At 37.2% G+C, this 14712-nt stretch overlaps 1 protein-coding gene across 12 annotated transcripts in view; it reads left to right on the forward strand.

Annotated features, from left to right (window-relative positions):
* PKHD1L1 (PKHD1 like 1) overlaps positions 1-14712 on the forward strand; it is a 131711-nt gene that overhangs the window by 95900 nt on the left and 21099 nt on the right. For all 12 annotated transcript variants that reach the window (XM_036338079.1, XM_036338080.1, XM_036338087.1 and 9 more), the window contains 8 exons: positions 6106-6209; positions 7737-7866; positions 8617-8738; positions 10288-10378; positions 13139-13287; positions 13369-13491; positions 14276-14387; positions 14468-14584. In XM_036338079.1, the coding sequence (XP_036193972.1) occupies positions 6106-6209; positions 7737-7866; positions 8617-8738; positions 10288-10378; positions 13139-13287; positions 13369-13491; positions 14276-14387; positions 14468-14584 (948 nt within the window). The remainder of the gene's footprint in view (positions 1-6105; positions 6210-7736; positions 7867-8616; positions 8739-10287; positions 10379-13138; positions 13288-13368; positions 13492-14275; positions 14388-14467; positions 14585-14712) is intronic.

Below are 14712 nucleotides of genomic sequence, written 5' to 3' on the forward strand. Positions count from 1 at the left end.
AGAACCGTACACAAGGAAAGATTTTAGAGGCAGAAGGGAACGGGAACAAGGAAGTTATACTCAGTAAAAAAGCAAATTGGTTAGTGTAAGGCCTGCATATAAGCATAACCAATGGACACAGATACTAGGGGGGTGAGGGCATGTGCCAAGGGGTGGGGGAGGCCGAGGGGAGGTCAGTAGGGGAAAAAGGAGATATATGTACTACTACTTGTAATACTTTAAACAATAAATAAATAAAGGTTACTTTCCCTGTAGGGGATGGCAAGGGTTTATCAGACACATTACCCCTGATGCTGATTGGGCCTTTCCTGATTCACTGATTTAAGATTCCATTTCTGGAAGAGCCAGAACTGTAGTTAAGTTAAATTTCGGTTTAGTGTTGTGTGACGTACCATAAGTGACTCTGCTTTGAGCCTGGTGTCTTGTTTTTGATACTTGGAAAAATAAAGCTTTGAGTGGGATTATATAGCCCTTCCCATACCAAATCCCCAACATTATTCCACTTATTTTACTTCAGACAGTAAGAATTATCAAATTAACAATGACCTTAGATAATAGCTTGTCCAGCTTCTCACCCAATCAAAAATCATTTTTTAACAAGCACAACAGATCTGTGATTTTCTAAGGAAAATTTCAAAACATACTAAAAATAGAGAAAATAGTGTAATGAATCCTATTACCAGCTACCACAGTTATCAACTTTCCCCAACCTTGCGTCATCTATATGCCCTCCCACGCTATTTAAGCCACTGGATTATTTTGAAGCAGCCACATTTTTTTTTTTGAGATGTAATTAACATATAATATTGTGTAAGTTTAAGGTGTACAATGTGTTGATTTGAAACACTTATATATTGCAATATGATTACCATCAGAGTGTTAACTAGCACCTGTATCACATCACATAATTATTCCTTTTTTTGTGTGCTGAGAACAATTAAGATCTAGTCTCTTAGTAACTTTGAAGTTTATAATATAGTACTAGATGGGGTCTCTTGACTTGGCCTGCGGGGATCGAGCCAAAACCAGCTCTCCAACATCCCCCAAGTGGTCCCGAATTATGAGAGGGTACAAGCCAGGTTGAGGGACCTCCCCTACCTGAACACGAACCTGTGCACTGGGCCTCTAGTATGTATATAAGATCTTTGATTAATCTCTTCCCACCCTCCCTTCTTCCCCCTTCCCTCTGAGATTCATTAGACTATTCCATGTTTTCAGGCCTGTGGTTTTTGCTCTGGCGTTGAGCATCTGCCCCCTGGTGGTCAGTGCACGTCATGCGTGTCATAGCTACGGGTCAACTGGTCGCTTAGGCTTTTATATATATAGATTGTCTATAATCGCTATGCTGCCCATTAGATCTCTAGGACTTATCTTCTAGTTGTCAGCTTATGTCCTTAACCATCTCCCCCACTGTCCCCCCACCTCAGCTCCTGGTAACCACTATCCTACTCTGTTTTTACAAGTTCAGCTTTTGTTTAGATTCCACATGTAAGTGATACCATATAGTATTTGTATTTCTCTGTCTGACTTATTTCACTGTAATGCCTTCAAGATACATCCACATTGTTGCAATTGGAGAGTTCCCGCTTTTTCGTAGCTGAATAATATTCTGTTGTTTACATATACCTCATCTTCCTTGCCCTATTTATCTGTTGATGGACACTCAGGTTGTTTTCTTATTTTCACTATTGTGAATGAAGCAGCCACATATTATTTAACCTAGAAACATTTCAGAATATAACTCTAAGACTTTTTAAAAAATATCTGTAGGTATCAGACTTAAAAATGATAATAGTTCCTTATCATCAAGTGATCGTTCAAATTCTTCCAGTTTATTCATCATTTTCCTTCCTTCCTTCCTTCCTTCCTTCCTTCCTTCCTTCCTTCCTTCCTTCCTTCCTTTTTCCCTTCTCTTCCCTGTCTTTCCCATCCCTTCCTTTTCTTCCCTTTCCTCCTTCCTTTGTGCTCTCTTTATTCAAATCAGGATCTAAATAAGATCCATGTTGCAATTGGTTATGAATCTTAAATGTCTCTGATTCATTTCTTTTTCCTTGCATTTTATTGATAAAATGAAATGGGTCACTTGTCCTATAGTGTTTCCAACATTCTGGGATTTAGGGATTGCATTCCTAGAATTTTAGTTGTTTCTGTCTCACTTATATTTTCTATGCATGTGTAGGTTAGAACTAGAAAACTGATCAGATACAGATTCAGTTTTTATGCAAGAACTCTTCATAGTTGATGGTATAATTTTTCATTAGTAGGCACATAATGTATAACTGTTTCTCCTTTTGAGATGTTAGCAGCCATTCATGATCACTGCCTGGATTAAACCACTGAGGTTTATTTTTTTTTTTAATTAAATCTTTATTGTTCAGATTATTACATTTGTTCCTCTTTTTTTCTCCCCCATAACTCCCCTCCTCCCAGTTCCCGCCCCACCCTCCGCCCTCACTCCCCACCCACTGTCCTCATCCATAGGTGCACAATTTTTGTCCAGTCTCTTCCCGAATCTCCCACACCCCTTTCCCCCCCAGGAATAGTCAGTCCATTCCCTTTCTATGTCCCTGATTCTATTATAATCAACAGTTGATTCTGTTCATCAGATTATTTATTCACTTGATTCTTAGATTCACTTGTTGATAGATGCATATTTGTTGTTCATAATTTGTATCTTTACCTTTTTCTTCCTCTTCCTCTTCTCAAAGGATACCTTTCAGCATTTCATATAATCCTGGTTTGGTGGTGATGAACTCCTTTAGCTTTTCCTTATCTGTGAAGCTCTTTATCTGACCTTCAATTCTGAAGGATAGCTTTGCTGGATAAAGTAATCTTGGTTGTAGGTTCTTGGCATTCATCACTTTGAATATTTCTTGCCACTCCCTTCTGGCCTGCAAAGTTTCTGTTGAGAAATCAGCTGACAGTCGTATGGGTATTCCCTTGTAGGTAACTGAGTTTCTTTCTCTTGCTGTTTTTAAGAGTCTCTCTTTATCTTTTGCTCTTGGCATTTTAATTATGATGTGTCTTGGTGTGGTCCTCTTTGGATTCCTTTTGTTTGGGGTTCTCCGCGCTTCTTGGACCTGTAAGTCCATTTCTTTCACCAGGTGGGGGAAGTTTTCTGTCATTATTTCTTCAAATAGGTTTTCAATATCTTGCTCTCTCTCATCTTCTGGCACCCCTATAATTCTGATGTTGGTACGCTTGAAGCTGTCCCAGAGGCTCCTTACACTATCCTCGCATTTTTGGATTCTTTTTTCATTTTGCTTTTCCGGTTGGGTGTTTTTTGCTTCCTCGCATTTCAAATCATTGACTTGATTCTTGCGCTCCTCTGGTCTGCTGTCGGGAGTCTGTATAATATTCGTTATTTCAGTCCGTGTATGCTTAATTTCTAGTTGGTTCCCCAATATAAGATCGAGGGTCTCATTAGTTTTCTTGTAGATCTCATTAAGTTTATCGGCGGCTTCTAAACAGTTCTTGAGAGACCTTAAAAGTGTGGTTCTGAACTCTATATCTTCCATTGACAATTTTGTCCTGTTTCTTTGTCTCCGCATTTTGTTATGCTTCCTTGGTGCACCCCCTAGTGGTCTTTGTTCGCAGTCTTATAGTTAAATCTTGATTGTTGTAGCTAATTCCAGGGAGGGTTTGACCTCCAGGCCAAGTGGCTATGGGAATCAGCTGTGTCAGCAGTGAGAGAACTTCTGTCCTCTAGGGAGGTGCTAATCTAGCCTTTGCCTGAGGCTATCCGGCAAATGCCTGTGTGCAGGGCTTGGGCGGGGCGGGTCGCACAGGATCAACAGGGTGGGCCGGAGAGAGCAGTTATGGCGGCTCTCAGTCCTGTCCCCAGGGGCTTTGCCTCTCTGAGTCCCAGCACCCGCTGCAAACCTCAGAGAGAAAGCTGCACTCGCTCTGACCGAAGCCAGACAGTCCCGCTTCTCCCGTTTGAGTCTGGGTCCCTAAAGACTCGCCCGGATCTGGAGCTCAGAGTCTGCGACTCCCTCCCGATTGAAAACGCCAACCGCGCCCTCCGCCGCCAGCCCGCTCCCGCACTCCGCACCTCAGAATTTGACTTCAGCACTGCGCCTCCTCTGAGTGTCCGTATGCGTTTCTCTTTCCTCCTAGTTGTAGGACTTCCACTCAGCCGGCGTTCCTGTGGTTCTGGGTGCTGTCCCTTCCGTTTTTTGGTTTCACTTTTGAAGTAGTTGTTCAAGGCAGCGAACTCCGGCGTTAACCTATGCCGCCATCTTGGTTCTCCTCCCTAAACCACTGAGGTTTAAAATGGTGATATTTTAATTATACTGTTCCCTCCTCACTTATAATCTAGAATACCTCTATAAAGAGAAGCTCCTCCAAACAATTATTTGACTACCTTGAGGGACAGTTTATAAAGGAAATGTAAGAAAAATGCTTGATTCTTTCCCCTTGTTAACACCAAAGGTGACAAGGAGTTTTTATTTGTTTTGTTTGTTTTTTTCAATATGAATTTTTTTCTTTATTAATTAAGGTATTACATATGCGTCCTTATCCCCCCTCCCTCCTGACCCCCGACTCATGCCCTCACCCCCCTGGTGTCTGTGTCCATTGGTTAGGCTTATATGCATGCATACCAGTCCTTTGGTTGATCTCTCCCCCTTACCCCCACTCTCCCCTACCTTCCCTCTGAGGTTTGATGGTCTGATCGATGCTTCTCTGTCTCTGGATCTGTTTTTGTTCATCAGTTTATGTTGTTCATTATATTCTACAAATGAGTGAGATCATGTGATATTTATCTTTCTCTGACTGGCTTATTTCGCTGTTTTGTTTTTTATTAGTGACATGATACAAGATTTCAGGCATTGGGCTAAGCATTTTCACATATTATCTCATTTAATACCCATCGTACTATGGCATAAATATTGCCCCCCTTTTAATTTTTTTATTTTGCAATTACAGGTATACAGCACAGTACAGGCATTTATATAACTTACTAAGTGATTCACCTAAGAAGTCTAGTACTCACCTGACATCGTACATAGTTATTACAATGTTGTCCCTCTTTTCAAGATAAATATAAAGAAATAGATGATTGGAGGGGTAAATTGCTCTAGTAATCCATGTCTGTCTCACTTAAAGTCCCAAGATGGGCCCTATTCCCATGACAACCTTTCCTTGCTCCTATTGTTTTGTGATGTAAATAAAGAAAACACAGCAATGGCTTTATAGGCCCACATGGTCTGTGATAACCATTTCTTCTCTGTCTTTATTATATTAATCTTATGTTCCCCACTATACCAGTTTTTTTCCTTCTAGTGCAAAATAATTCCTCTCTAATGCATTTTATTAAATATCAGTTTTGAAGCAAGGACTATATTTTACCGGTTTCTTACCAGCCATGGATCTCTGTGCCTCAGTTTTCTTCCTAAAAGATAGGAGTAATAAAAGTTCCTAACTCATAGGATGTTGTATGAGAATTAAACCACCCACTGCCAGCCGTTAGTACAGCTTTGGCGCAGAGCAGTCCCTCATGGACTGTTTTTGCTGTTATTACTAATCTATGAAATTGGCTTTTGTCAGCTCAGTGGTACTTACAATAAACTGATGAGCAGATAGTTGGCAGTGCATATTCTAGAGAGGTTATGTAAAGATAATGCCCGTAAAGGCTCTTTAGAACATCAAAATGGAAATGTCACGTGAATTATATCTCATGCCTTATGTCATGTATTCTCAACAGAGACAATATCACCACCAAGGGGTGAAGTTGGTCCTTGAGGGATAAAAATACCCTTAGTTATCGCAATGGTTTGTAGTCCCCCAACGGGCCACCATACATTAACAGATACATAGTATATCTGTGTTATTAAAACTTCATGGGGAGGGGAAGCTATTAGGAAAAAATGCCTAAGAAGGCTCGAGGGGGGGGGGGGGGGGCGGGGGCGGGGGTAGTGAAAAAAAAAAAGTTCAGAAATACTGCCTCATTTAGATCAAAGGAGCAATGAAAAACTAATGAGATTTCCATGAAAGAGTTGAAAACAAGTTTGTAATGGGGAAAATTACAGCTTTTGTAGATTTTTAAAAATGTTTTATATTTTTTTCAAGAAAAAAATGAATTTAACTGCTCCCTTCCCACAGGAAATGCAAGGATAAGTGATGTGGAATTTTATCACAGTGGCCAGGAAGGCTTCAGGGACAGCACGGACCCACGGTATGCTGTCACGTTTCTTAACCTAGGACAGGTTTGTACTTTATGTTGAATTTTTGCATATATCCAAAGTAAAACATTTTTTTTAATTAAATCTTTATTGTTCAGATTATTACATTTGTTCCTCTTTTTTCCCCCCCATAACTCCCCTCCTCCCAGTTCCTGCCCCACCCTCCGCCCTCACTCCCCACCCACTGTCCTCATCCATAGGTGCACGATTTTTGTCCAGTCGCTTCCCGCATCTCCCACACCCCTTTCCCCCCCAAGAATAGTCAGTCCATTCCCTTTCTATGTCCCTGATTCTATTATAATCACCAGTTCATTCTGTTCATCAGATTATTTATTCACTTGATTCTTAGATTCACTTGTTGATAGATGCATATTTGTTGTTCATAATTTGTATCTTTACCTTTTTCTTCCTCTTCCTCTTCTCAAAGGATACCTTTCAGCATTTCATATAATCCTGGTTTGGTGGTGATGAACTCCTTTAGCTTTTCCTTATCTGTGAAGCTCTTTATCTGACCTTCAATTCTGAATGATAGCTTTGCTGGATAAAGTAATCTTGGTTGTAGGTTCTTGGTATTCATCACTTTGACTATTTCTTGCCACTCCCTTCTGGCCTGCAAAGTTTCTGTTGAGAAATCAGCTGACAGTCGTATGGGTATTCCCTTGTAGGTAACTAAAACATTTTGATTTTGATTTGATTTTCATTTATCTTTACTAAATAGCCATAGCTTATGATTACTAAGACTATGATATAATATAATACAACTTTCTTAGATGTATTCCCCATTAACTGTTTTAGACTCATGGTAGCATTTCATTCCACCCATTTCATGCATTTATTTAGGTAAGATAGATAAAAATAGAAAAAGGAGCAGAGAAGGTGAAAGGATTGACCATCTATAATGGTACCTAACACCTTCACTTTATTTTGAAATAGCCAAACATATTTCCAGTTTCTATTAAACAAAGTGAGTATTGCTTAAATTTTTCAAATGAAAAATACCTATGTCTGTATATCCATGTCTCTGTCAAAGTGGGAAAATAAATATTCTACGAGGGCTGGTGATTTAAGGAAAATGAGAGCTTATTTCTTATGGAAATAAAAAGTAATCTTGTAGGTTTGAAATTGAAACCCCTAACCTACTCATTGACTGGTTCCAATAGACAGTTGAGTCATAACCCCTTGCCTAGAATGTCAAATTTTGAAGAAAAAGAAAATCCCTGTTAATCATATAGTAAACTATTTTGAAAAAATAAATTTTAGTACCTTAGCATTTTATAGTAATGATAGAAATATAAATGCATAGCAAAGTGAGAATTTTTTACCTGCATTTAAAGTAAGCATACTTTATTTTTTGCTTTATTTAATCATAATATATGTGGACATTTCCCAGGATTAAAAGACCTGCTGGGAAATCATCTCTTTTTATGGAATATAAATTGAGTATTTTATTTACCAAGGTGTGTTTCCTGAAAATCACCTACTTCGAATTTTTCCTTTAAATATATTTTCATTTTATTTTTTAAATATTCACTGAATCCTAATGTTTTATAGATTCAAGAACGTGGCTCATCTTACATTCGAGGCTGTGCTTTTCACCATGGCTTTTCCCCAGCAATCGGTGTGTTTGGGACAGATGGATTGGACATAGATGATAACATCATTCACTTTACAGTGGGGGAAGGTAAGAGAATAAAATTTTGGTCCAAATAACTTATCTTTCTGAGACAGTCTTATCTGTAAGCTCTAGGGCCACGCTGTCCAGCTGATCTTTCTTCGAGAATGGAAATGGTTGATAGCTGGGCTATTATGGTAATTTCTAGAGCACATGTGGCCATTGAGCACTTGAAATGTGACTAGTGTGACTGAGGAACTGGACTTTTAATTTTAATTGTACTTAATTTAATCATACTTACTTTACATGTAAGTAGTTACATGTGGCTATGGATACCATGGTGGATAGTAGAGCTCAAGAAGAATTATTTACCAAACCCCAATCTTATGAGAATTATCTAATACCAATAGTTTAAATTACTATGACTTTTAAAATACTCCTCAGATGTCAATCAAAAAGCTTATTCACTAGTAAGGGTTATTTAATAAAAATTATATTTGATTTTAGGGGGTTATTCTTTCTTGAATGTCATTAAAGAATATAATACATACTTTTAAAAAATGTACATAATTATTTATGTGTTTGTTAAATCCTGAGGTGGAGCCTGTGAACCCACATATTTAACAAGCACCCAGAAGATCCTAATTCAGGTAGTCTATTAAAGAGGTAGAGTTTCACTATCAGAGTTCAGAGGGCTCAATTTAAAATCTAAGGGATTCAATTATCAGGCTTAAACTAGAAAACTAATTTTCCCCATGGACATCGCCCATAATACTTATTACAAATTTACATGTATTGGGGGGATTTATTTTTTGCCAGGCATAAGAATATGGGGGGATGCCAACAGAGTCCGAGGAAACTTGGTTGCACTTTCAGTTTGGCCGGGAACCTATCAGAACAGAAAAGATTTAAGTTCAACTCTCTGGCATGCAGCAATTGAGGTAATGCCAACAAACTTATAATTATACACAATTATAACCTCCTTATTGAGGATTATAGTTTCTGTAGAAATTATAAATCTCAAGATATTATTGAAAACTCTTTCTTCCTTAAAGATTGGTGAATTAGTAAAATGAACTAATTAAAGGACTGAATGAACTTTCTTAAAAGATAATGTGAGCTCCAACAGCCATTGGATTTTTCTTTGTGTTGATGCTCACTGGTTTAAATAGTTCTCTTATTTATTGCTTCTCTAACATTAATTATTGCTCTCAGGTTATAGTACAGGGTCTCTGTGCTGCTAACTGACTGAGTGCCTTGCACAGATCACTACTTGACTCTGGATTTAGTTTCCTTCCAAATGAAAAATTATAATAACAGCCTAAGAATCTCTGCAACCCTTTTCTCATCTATGGTTTTTTTATTCTATATGCAAGGTTATTTACTCTAATCTAACATTACTATTGGACCTTTCTTGATTCCCATGAAATTTCTTCCATTACTATCGGTCTTTATTTAGATGCTGAATGATATTTTAAGTGAAAATAGTGCAGAGAAAGGATCTAGAGGAAATATGGCTTCCTCTTGTTTTTATCTTAGTCACCTAAGCCATAGGGGCAAAAAAGAATTACAAATAGCTCTCTTTGAAAGATGGGATGGGATTGGGCTTTGATTTTGTGCAACAATTAATATCACCTTACAGTAAAATGTGAAACCTGGAACTTAGTATATATTTATGAGGTAATAATGTTCTGTTTCATCTATTTATAAATTTTTGAATGTAATAAAATGTTAATTCCTATTCTTTAAAGTTATCTGTATCTTTTTAAATAAAAGGTACTTACTTTTATGAATACCATTTGACTATTTTATCATAATCTTTAAAAATAGGGTGTTTATTGTGCTTTAAATAATCAAGGTTTTAAATGTTTTGCTGACACTATAGACAAGAACTAGACCTTCTGTACTTTGTACTTTTCATTTTCTACCACTTTGACTTGGCTCATAAAATTGCTTAGTCATTACTTAATACTTGTGCTACCCAGTTTTTTAGTATAGCAGATTTTATTTAAAGTATTGAATGCCCCTATTGAATCTTATAGTCCATTGTAATTGCCTTGGTTGTCTTGTTTTAAATAAATCAAAGTGGTAGAAGAATATAACCAAAAAGAATGACAAAATATTTGTAACCTTGCTATAATACTGGAATTTAGCCTATAGCTTATAAATATTGAACCACATCCAGTGGATTTTGTTACTGAAATGAAAAATAATCCCTTTAATACATTTTCCTAAGAAGTCTAAGGTATAAAAAATAATAAATAATCTCTTCAATGTACTTTTCTGAGAAGTCTAGTGATGGTTTTATACCAAGAACCCAGGGTAATATCAATACTTCATTTGTAATGTAAGTTTGAATGGAGTGAATACTGAATTAAATTTTCCTCCTGAAAATGTAGTCATAATTAGATAACCCGTGTGTTGCCTACTGGCTCTCTGCCTACTTGTGGAAGAGCCTGACCCAAAGCATTTTCTTTGTCATTATACTAGATAAATAGAGGGACCAATACAGTCTTACAGAATAACGTCGTGGCTGGATTTGGAAGGGCGGGATACCGCATTGACGGGGAACCTTGCTCAAGTAAGTCTTTTGACCGAGAGTCACTAAAACTAGGAAATAATTTGTCCCAATTCGTTAAAAATAAACAATTTTGTCAGTTCAATATGTGATATATCCTCTCCCTGGGCACTGAAAGGACTCAACAAGGCAAAATATTTCAAGATACCCTTGGGTCTAAAGAAAAAATGGATCGGCTTTTAAAGACAACTATTTTCCATGTTATGATCCCAAACCTCTAACAGCAATTTCAGTTCCTGATTTGGCTGGTATTGGAACAATGAGTACCTCATCCCACTTTCATAAAACGAAATGTAGAGATAGATGCTATAGGGGTGTGCCACTATTTCATGCTTCTGCTTTATAAAGGAATAAATGCTCACTGTTTCTGTGTTAAAACTTGCAAGCATGAAAGGCAAAGGACATGAACACACAGTTCTCAGATATATTCCCATCAGATGAGCAAAAGTCAAGAACTAACTGAACAACTGCTCTCTAGAAGAGGCTCTAGGGAAACTGGAACATTTACACGTTGCTGCTTGAAGGACAAAACTATGTAACCCACAGAGGGAATCTGGCAATAGCTACCACAGTGATAAAGGCATTTACCTTTGGTCAGCGTTTCTACTCTGGTAATATAACTAACAGTTACCTCTGTAAGAAAAAACATTTGTAAACAAGGCTATTCATCACAGTGTTTTGTGTACTAGCACTAACCTGAAAGCTACCTGTGTCCAATAACTGTGGGCTCTTAAAGGAAGCCCAACATTGAACACCAGGCCCCTCTCAAAGAATAAAAAAGATACATACCACGTATTGATATGGGGATGCTAAAGTGATAAAAATAAAATTTCAGAACAGTATACATGATACTGTTTTGTGTATATGTTTTGTGGGGGAAAGGGAAGAAAATAAGAACATATGTGGTATGTGTGTTTCCATAAAGAAACACAAAGTGTGAAAACAGAGACATAGAAATTGAGTGGGAACAGGATCACTGGTGACTTATTATTGTCTAACTATTTATAACCTATTGATTTTTCAACTAAGTAAAAGAATGATCAGATCCAAAAAGTGAAAGAAATAATAGAACTTAAGGCTTTGTCTCCTAAGAAACTTACTTAGTTAAAGGTAATAGGATTTTTCCACTGAAAAATTTATATTCCTTCTACAGTTTTTTTCTCAGCATAGTTATTTTCAAGATTCTTTAAATCAGCATTTTTTTGTATAAATTCAAAACTTATTGGGCTTATGCTAATTTTATTCTTGTGCAAGATACATTTTGAGGGGATAAACCTACTTAACTTATTTTTTGATATATGCTCTTATTAAATATTTTAGTTCCCAATAGCTTTAAGTAGCTTTTCTTTGACTTAAAATGTAAATATATGCAATTTCTCTATAACTTCTTTGAAGTGTTGTGTGGTTTCTTGAAAATCAAAACATGACCTGTGAATATGAATATGTACTAATATGTGATATCATGTCATGAATTTTTTACTGACTATATTGATATTCCTAAATAATTGAGAGTGTCTATAGGAGTTTTTAGATTTCAAGCATTGAAACATGAAACATCACAGAGGAATTCAGAGTTTAAGTTCCTGGAATGGGACATCAACCTATCAAATTCATCTCCCAGACAATGAGCAGCTAGGATGCTGGGAAGGGAGGAGCCATGCTTGCCCACGAGTTACCTTGTGTGGAAACAACTAAGAGACATGCAAACAGCTTCTTATTGAAGAAAACAAAATAGAACCCTGGGAAACCATCATCAAAATGTCCATCTCAAAGGACTAGGAAAAATGGAAAAGCAATAGAAGATAAGATGAAGTCAGATCCTTGGGGACTAAGTATAATTTAGGGGTGGCCCTGCTCTTTATAGGAAATCTTCAAATTTATGCATGGTGAGGAAGGGGTTATTAAGGTTACTGATCTGATTTGGAGGTACATAAAATTTTCATTAAAATCTACATCAATTATCCTGTATATTAATTATGAATATAGTTTCCATTTATTGAGGCTATTTCATTTCATTTTGAAACAACCCTGATAGAGGCTTGATTATATATATAGAAACTAAAGTCCAACGAGGTTGAATAACTTTGCAAACATCATGATTGGATTAATTCAACAAATATTTAATGAATAGCTACCTCTGCATTACCTTCTAAGCTCCAGGAATATGGCGGTCAGTGAGCTTCCGTCATGAAGCTTATATTATAGAAAGAGAGAAGATGGATGTCATAATAAAGTCAAATAAGTCATAATATCAAGTGAAGAAAGTTCTAATTGCTATCCAAAGTGACTGAGGTGCTACTTTGGATCAGGTGGTCAGAGAAAGTCTTCTAAAGAAGTAATATTTAACTTGAAAATGGGATGACCAATACAAAGGTCGGCAGGGGAAGCATTTTACAGACAGCCAGTGGTGCCATTGTGTTTCAAGTTCAGCCTTATTTCAACCCAATTGCATGCTCTTTCTAATGAAATTCGTGTTCAGTTTTATCAGATACAATAAGTTAAGGGTGCTAACGCTAAACCAAACTTTTGCAAATGAGCATACAATTATTCTAAATAACAGTAAAGGGACAATTTAGATGAGAATAAACACCAAATAGAGTAAATCATAAATGACTGAACCATGAAAATATTTGTTCATCTTGTTAAAATTTACGTCAAAATTATATATTGAATTTTTAAAAGAATTTGAACTTTGACACTGCTTACAAAACTATATGACATGATTTATAGTCTTAATGATCTCATTTTGTGTTCCCACCCAAGGTCTGTCTAACCCCCTGGACAAGTGGTCTGACAATGAGGCCCATGGAGGTTTATATGGCATCTATATGAATCAGGACGGCCTTCCTGGATGTTCTCTCATACAGGGATTTACCATTTGGATGTGCTGGGATTATGGAATTTATTTTCAGGTAAGTTGATGGAAGATCATGACTGTTTGTTTTCTTTTATGATTGTGTTTTGTACTATGTAAACTATAAATTGTATTACAGACCACAGAGAGCGTGTATATCCATAACGTGACCCTGGTTGACAATGGAATGGCCATTTCTTCAATGATTTATATGCCAGCTGCCATATCTCACCAAATTTCCAATAAAACAGTGCAAATTAAGGTAAGACATGAATACAGCCACATGAGAAGAGTAAACTTATTGGAGGATTAATATAAATAACCTCCTTGACTTCTACCCCAGCTCGCCCAAACCTCCCACCTTTGCTCTCATTGACTTCTCCTAGGAAGCTTTGTATACTTCCCTTTGCTCCCCAGTTCCTTCACCTCTTCTTCTTTTTTTTTTATCCTCACCTGAAGATATTTTTCCATTGATTTTTAGAGAGAGGGAAAGACAGAAATATCAATGTAAGAGAAACACATTGGTTGGTTGCCTCCTGCATGCACCCCCAGGTGGTTGGGGGAGGAGCCTGCAACCGAGGTATGGGCCCTTGACTGGAATTGAACCCGAGACCCTTCAGTCCACAGGCCCACGCTCTATTCACTGAGCCAAACCGGCCAGGGCCCCTCACCTCTTCTTGATTATCACCTGCTAACTTTGCCCCAGTTAGTTACATTTTCATTCCTTCTATGAATTTTTTCCTGAAGCAGCTTAGGTAGCTTAAGTCACTCCCTCCTCTTCTTGTTCCTATTGTGTCCTGGACATAATGTATATCTAGAAACAGAACATGTCATTATATATAATTGTCTACATATCCATCTTCCCTTTGCCGCTTTGAGTCATTCCACTCTGGGAAGAAATCACACCTTTTTCATCTGGGTTTAATGATCCATTTCTGAAATTTATAGATTGTATTTTGCAACAGTGCAATTCAGTATTACGAATTATTGTGTTTTCTCTTAGCAGTAGCTATTATTAAAGCTGTATTGTTTGAATTTTTTCACAGAGCTCATTAATTGTTGGAAGTAGCCCTGAATTCAATTGCTCTGATCACCTAACAAATGATGATCCCAATATTGAACTTTCTGCTGCCCATCGGAGTTCTAGACCTCCATCAGGTAGAAAATTAGGAATTTTAATTTTGGTGTTCATATGAGTGCACTTTCAAATTCCATCAACTGCCTTCTTTTTATGAAAGGAGGGAGAAGCGGGATTTGCTGGCCCACCTTTGCTTCAGCACATAACATGGCACCCCGGAAGCCTCACGCGGGGATCATGAGTTACAACGCCATCAGTGGCCTTTTGGAAGTTTCAGGCAAGTATAGTCCTTGACAAATCTCAATTAAGTGCTATAAAGAGTACATAGAGTATAACTAATAATGTTTCATTGTTAGTAAAAAAAATGATTTAAATGAATGTGTATATGAATCTGCTCAATATGAC

Source organism: Myotis myotis, unplaced genomic scaffold (genome assembly GCF_014108235.1).
Source record: "Myotis myotis isolate mMyoMyo1 unplaced genomic scaffold, mMyoMyo1.p scaffold_m19_p_16, whole genome shotgun sequence".
Classification (NCBI taxonomy): Eukaryota; Metazoa; Chordata; class Mammalia; order Chiroptera; family Vespertilionidae; genus Myotis; species Myotis myotis.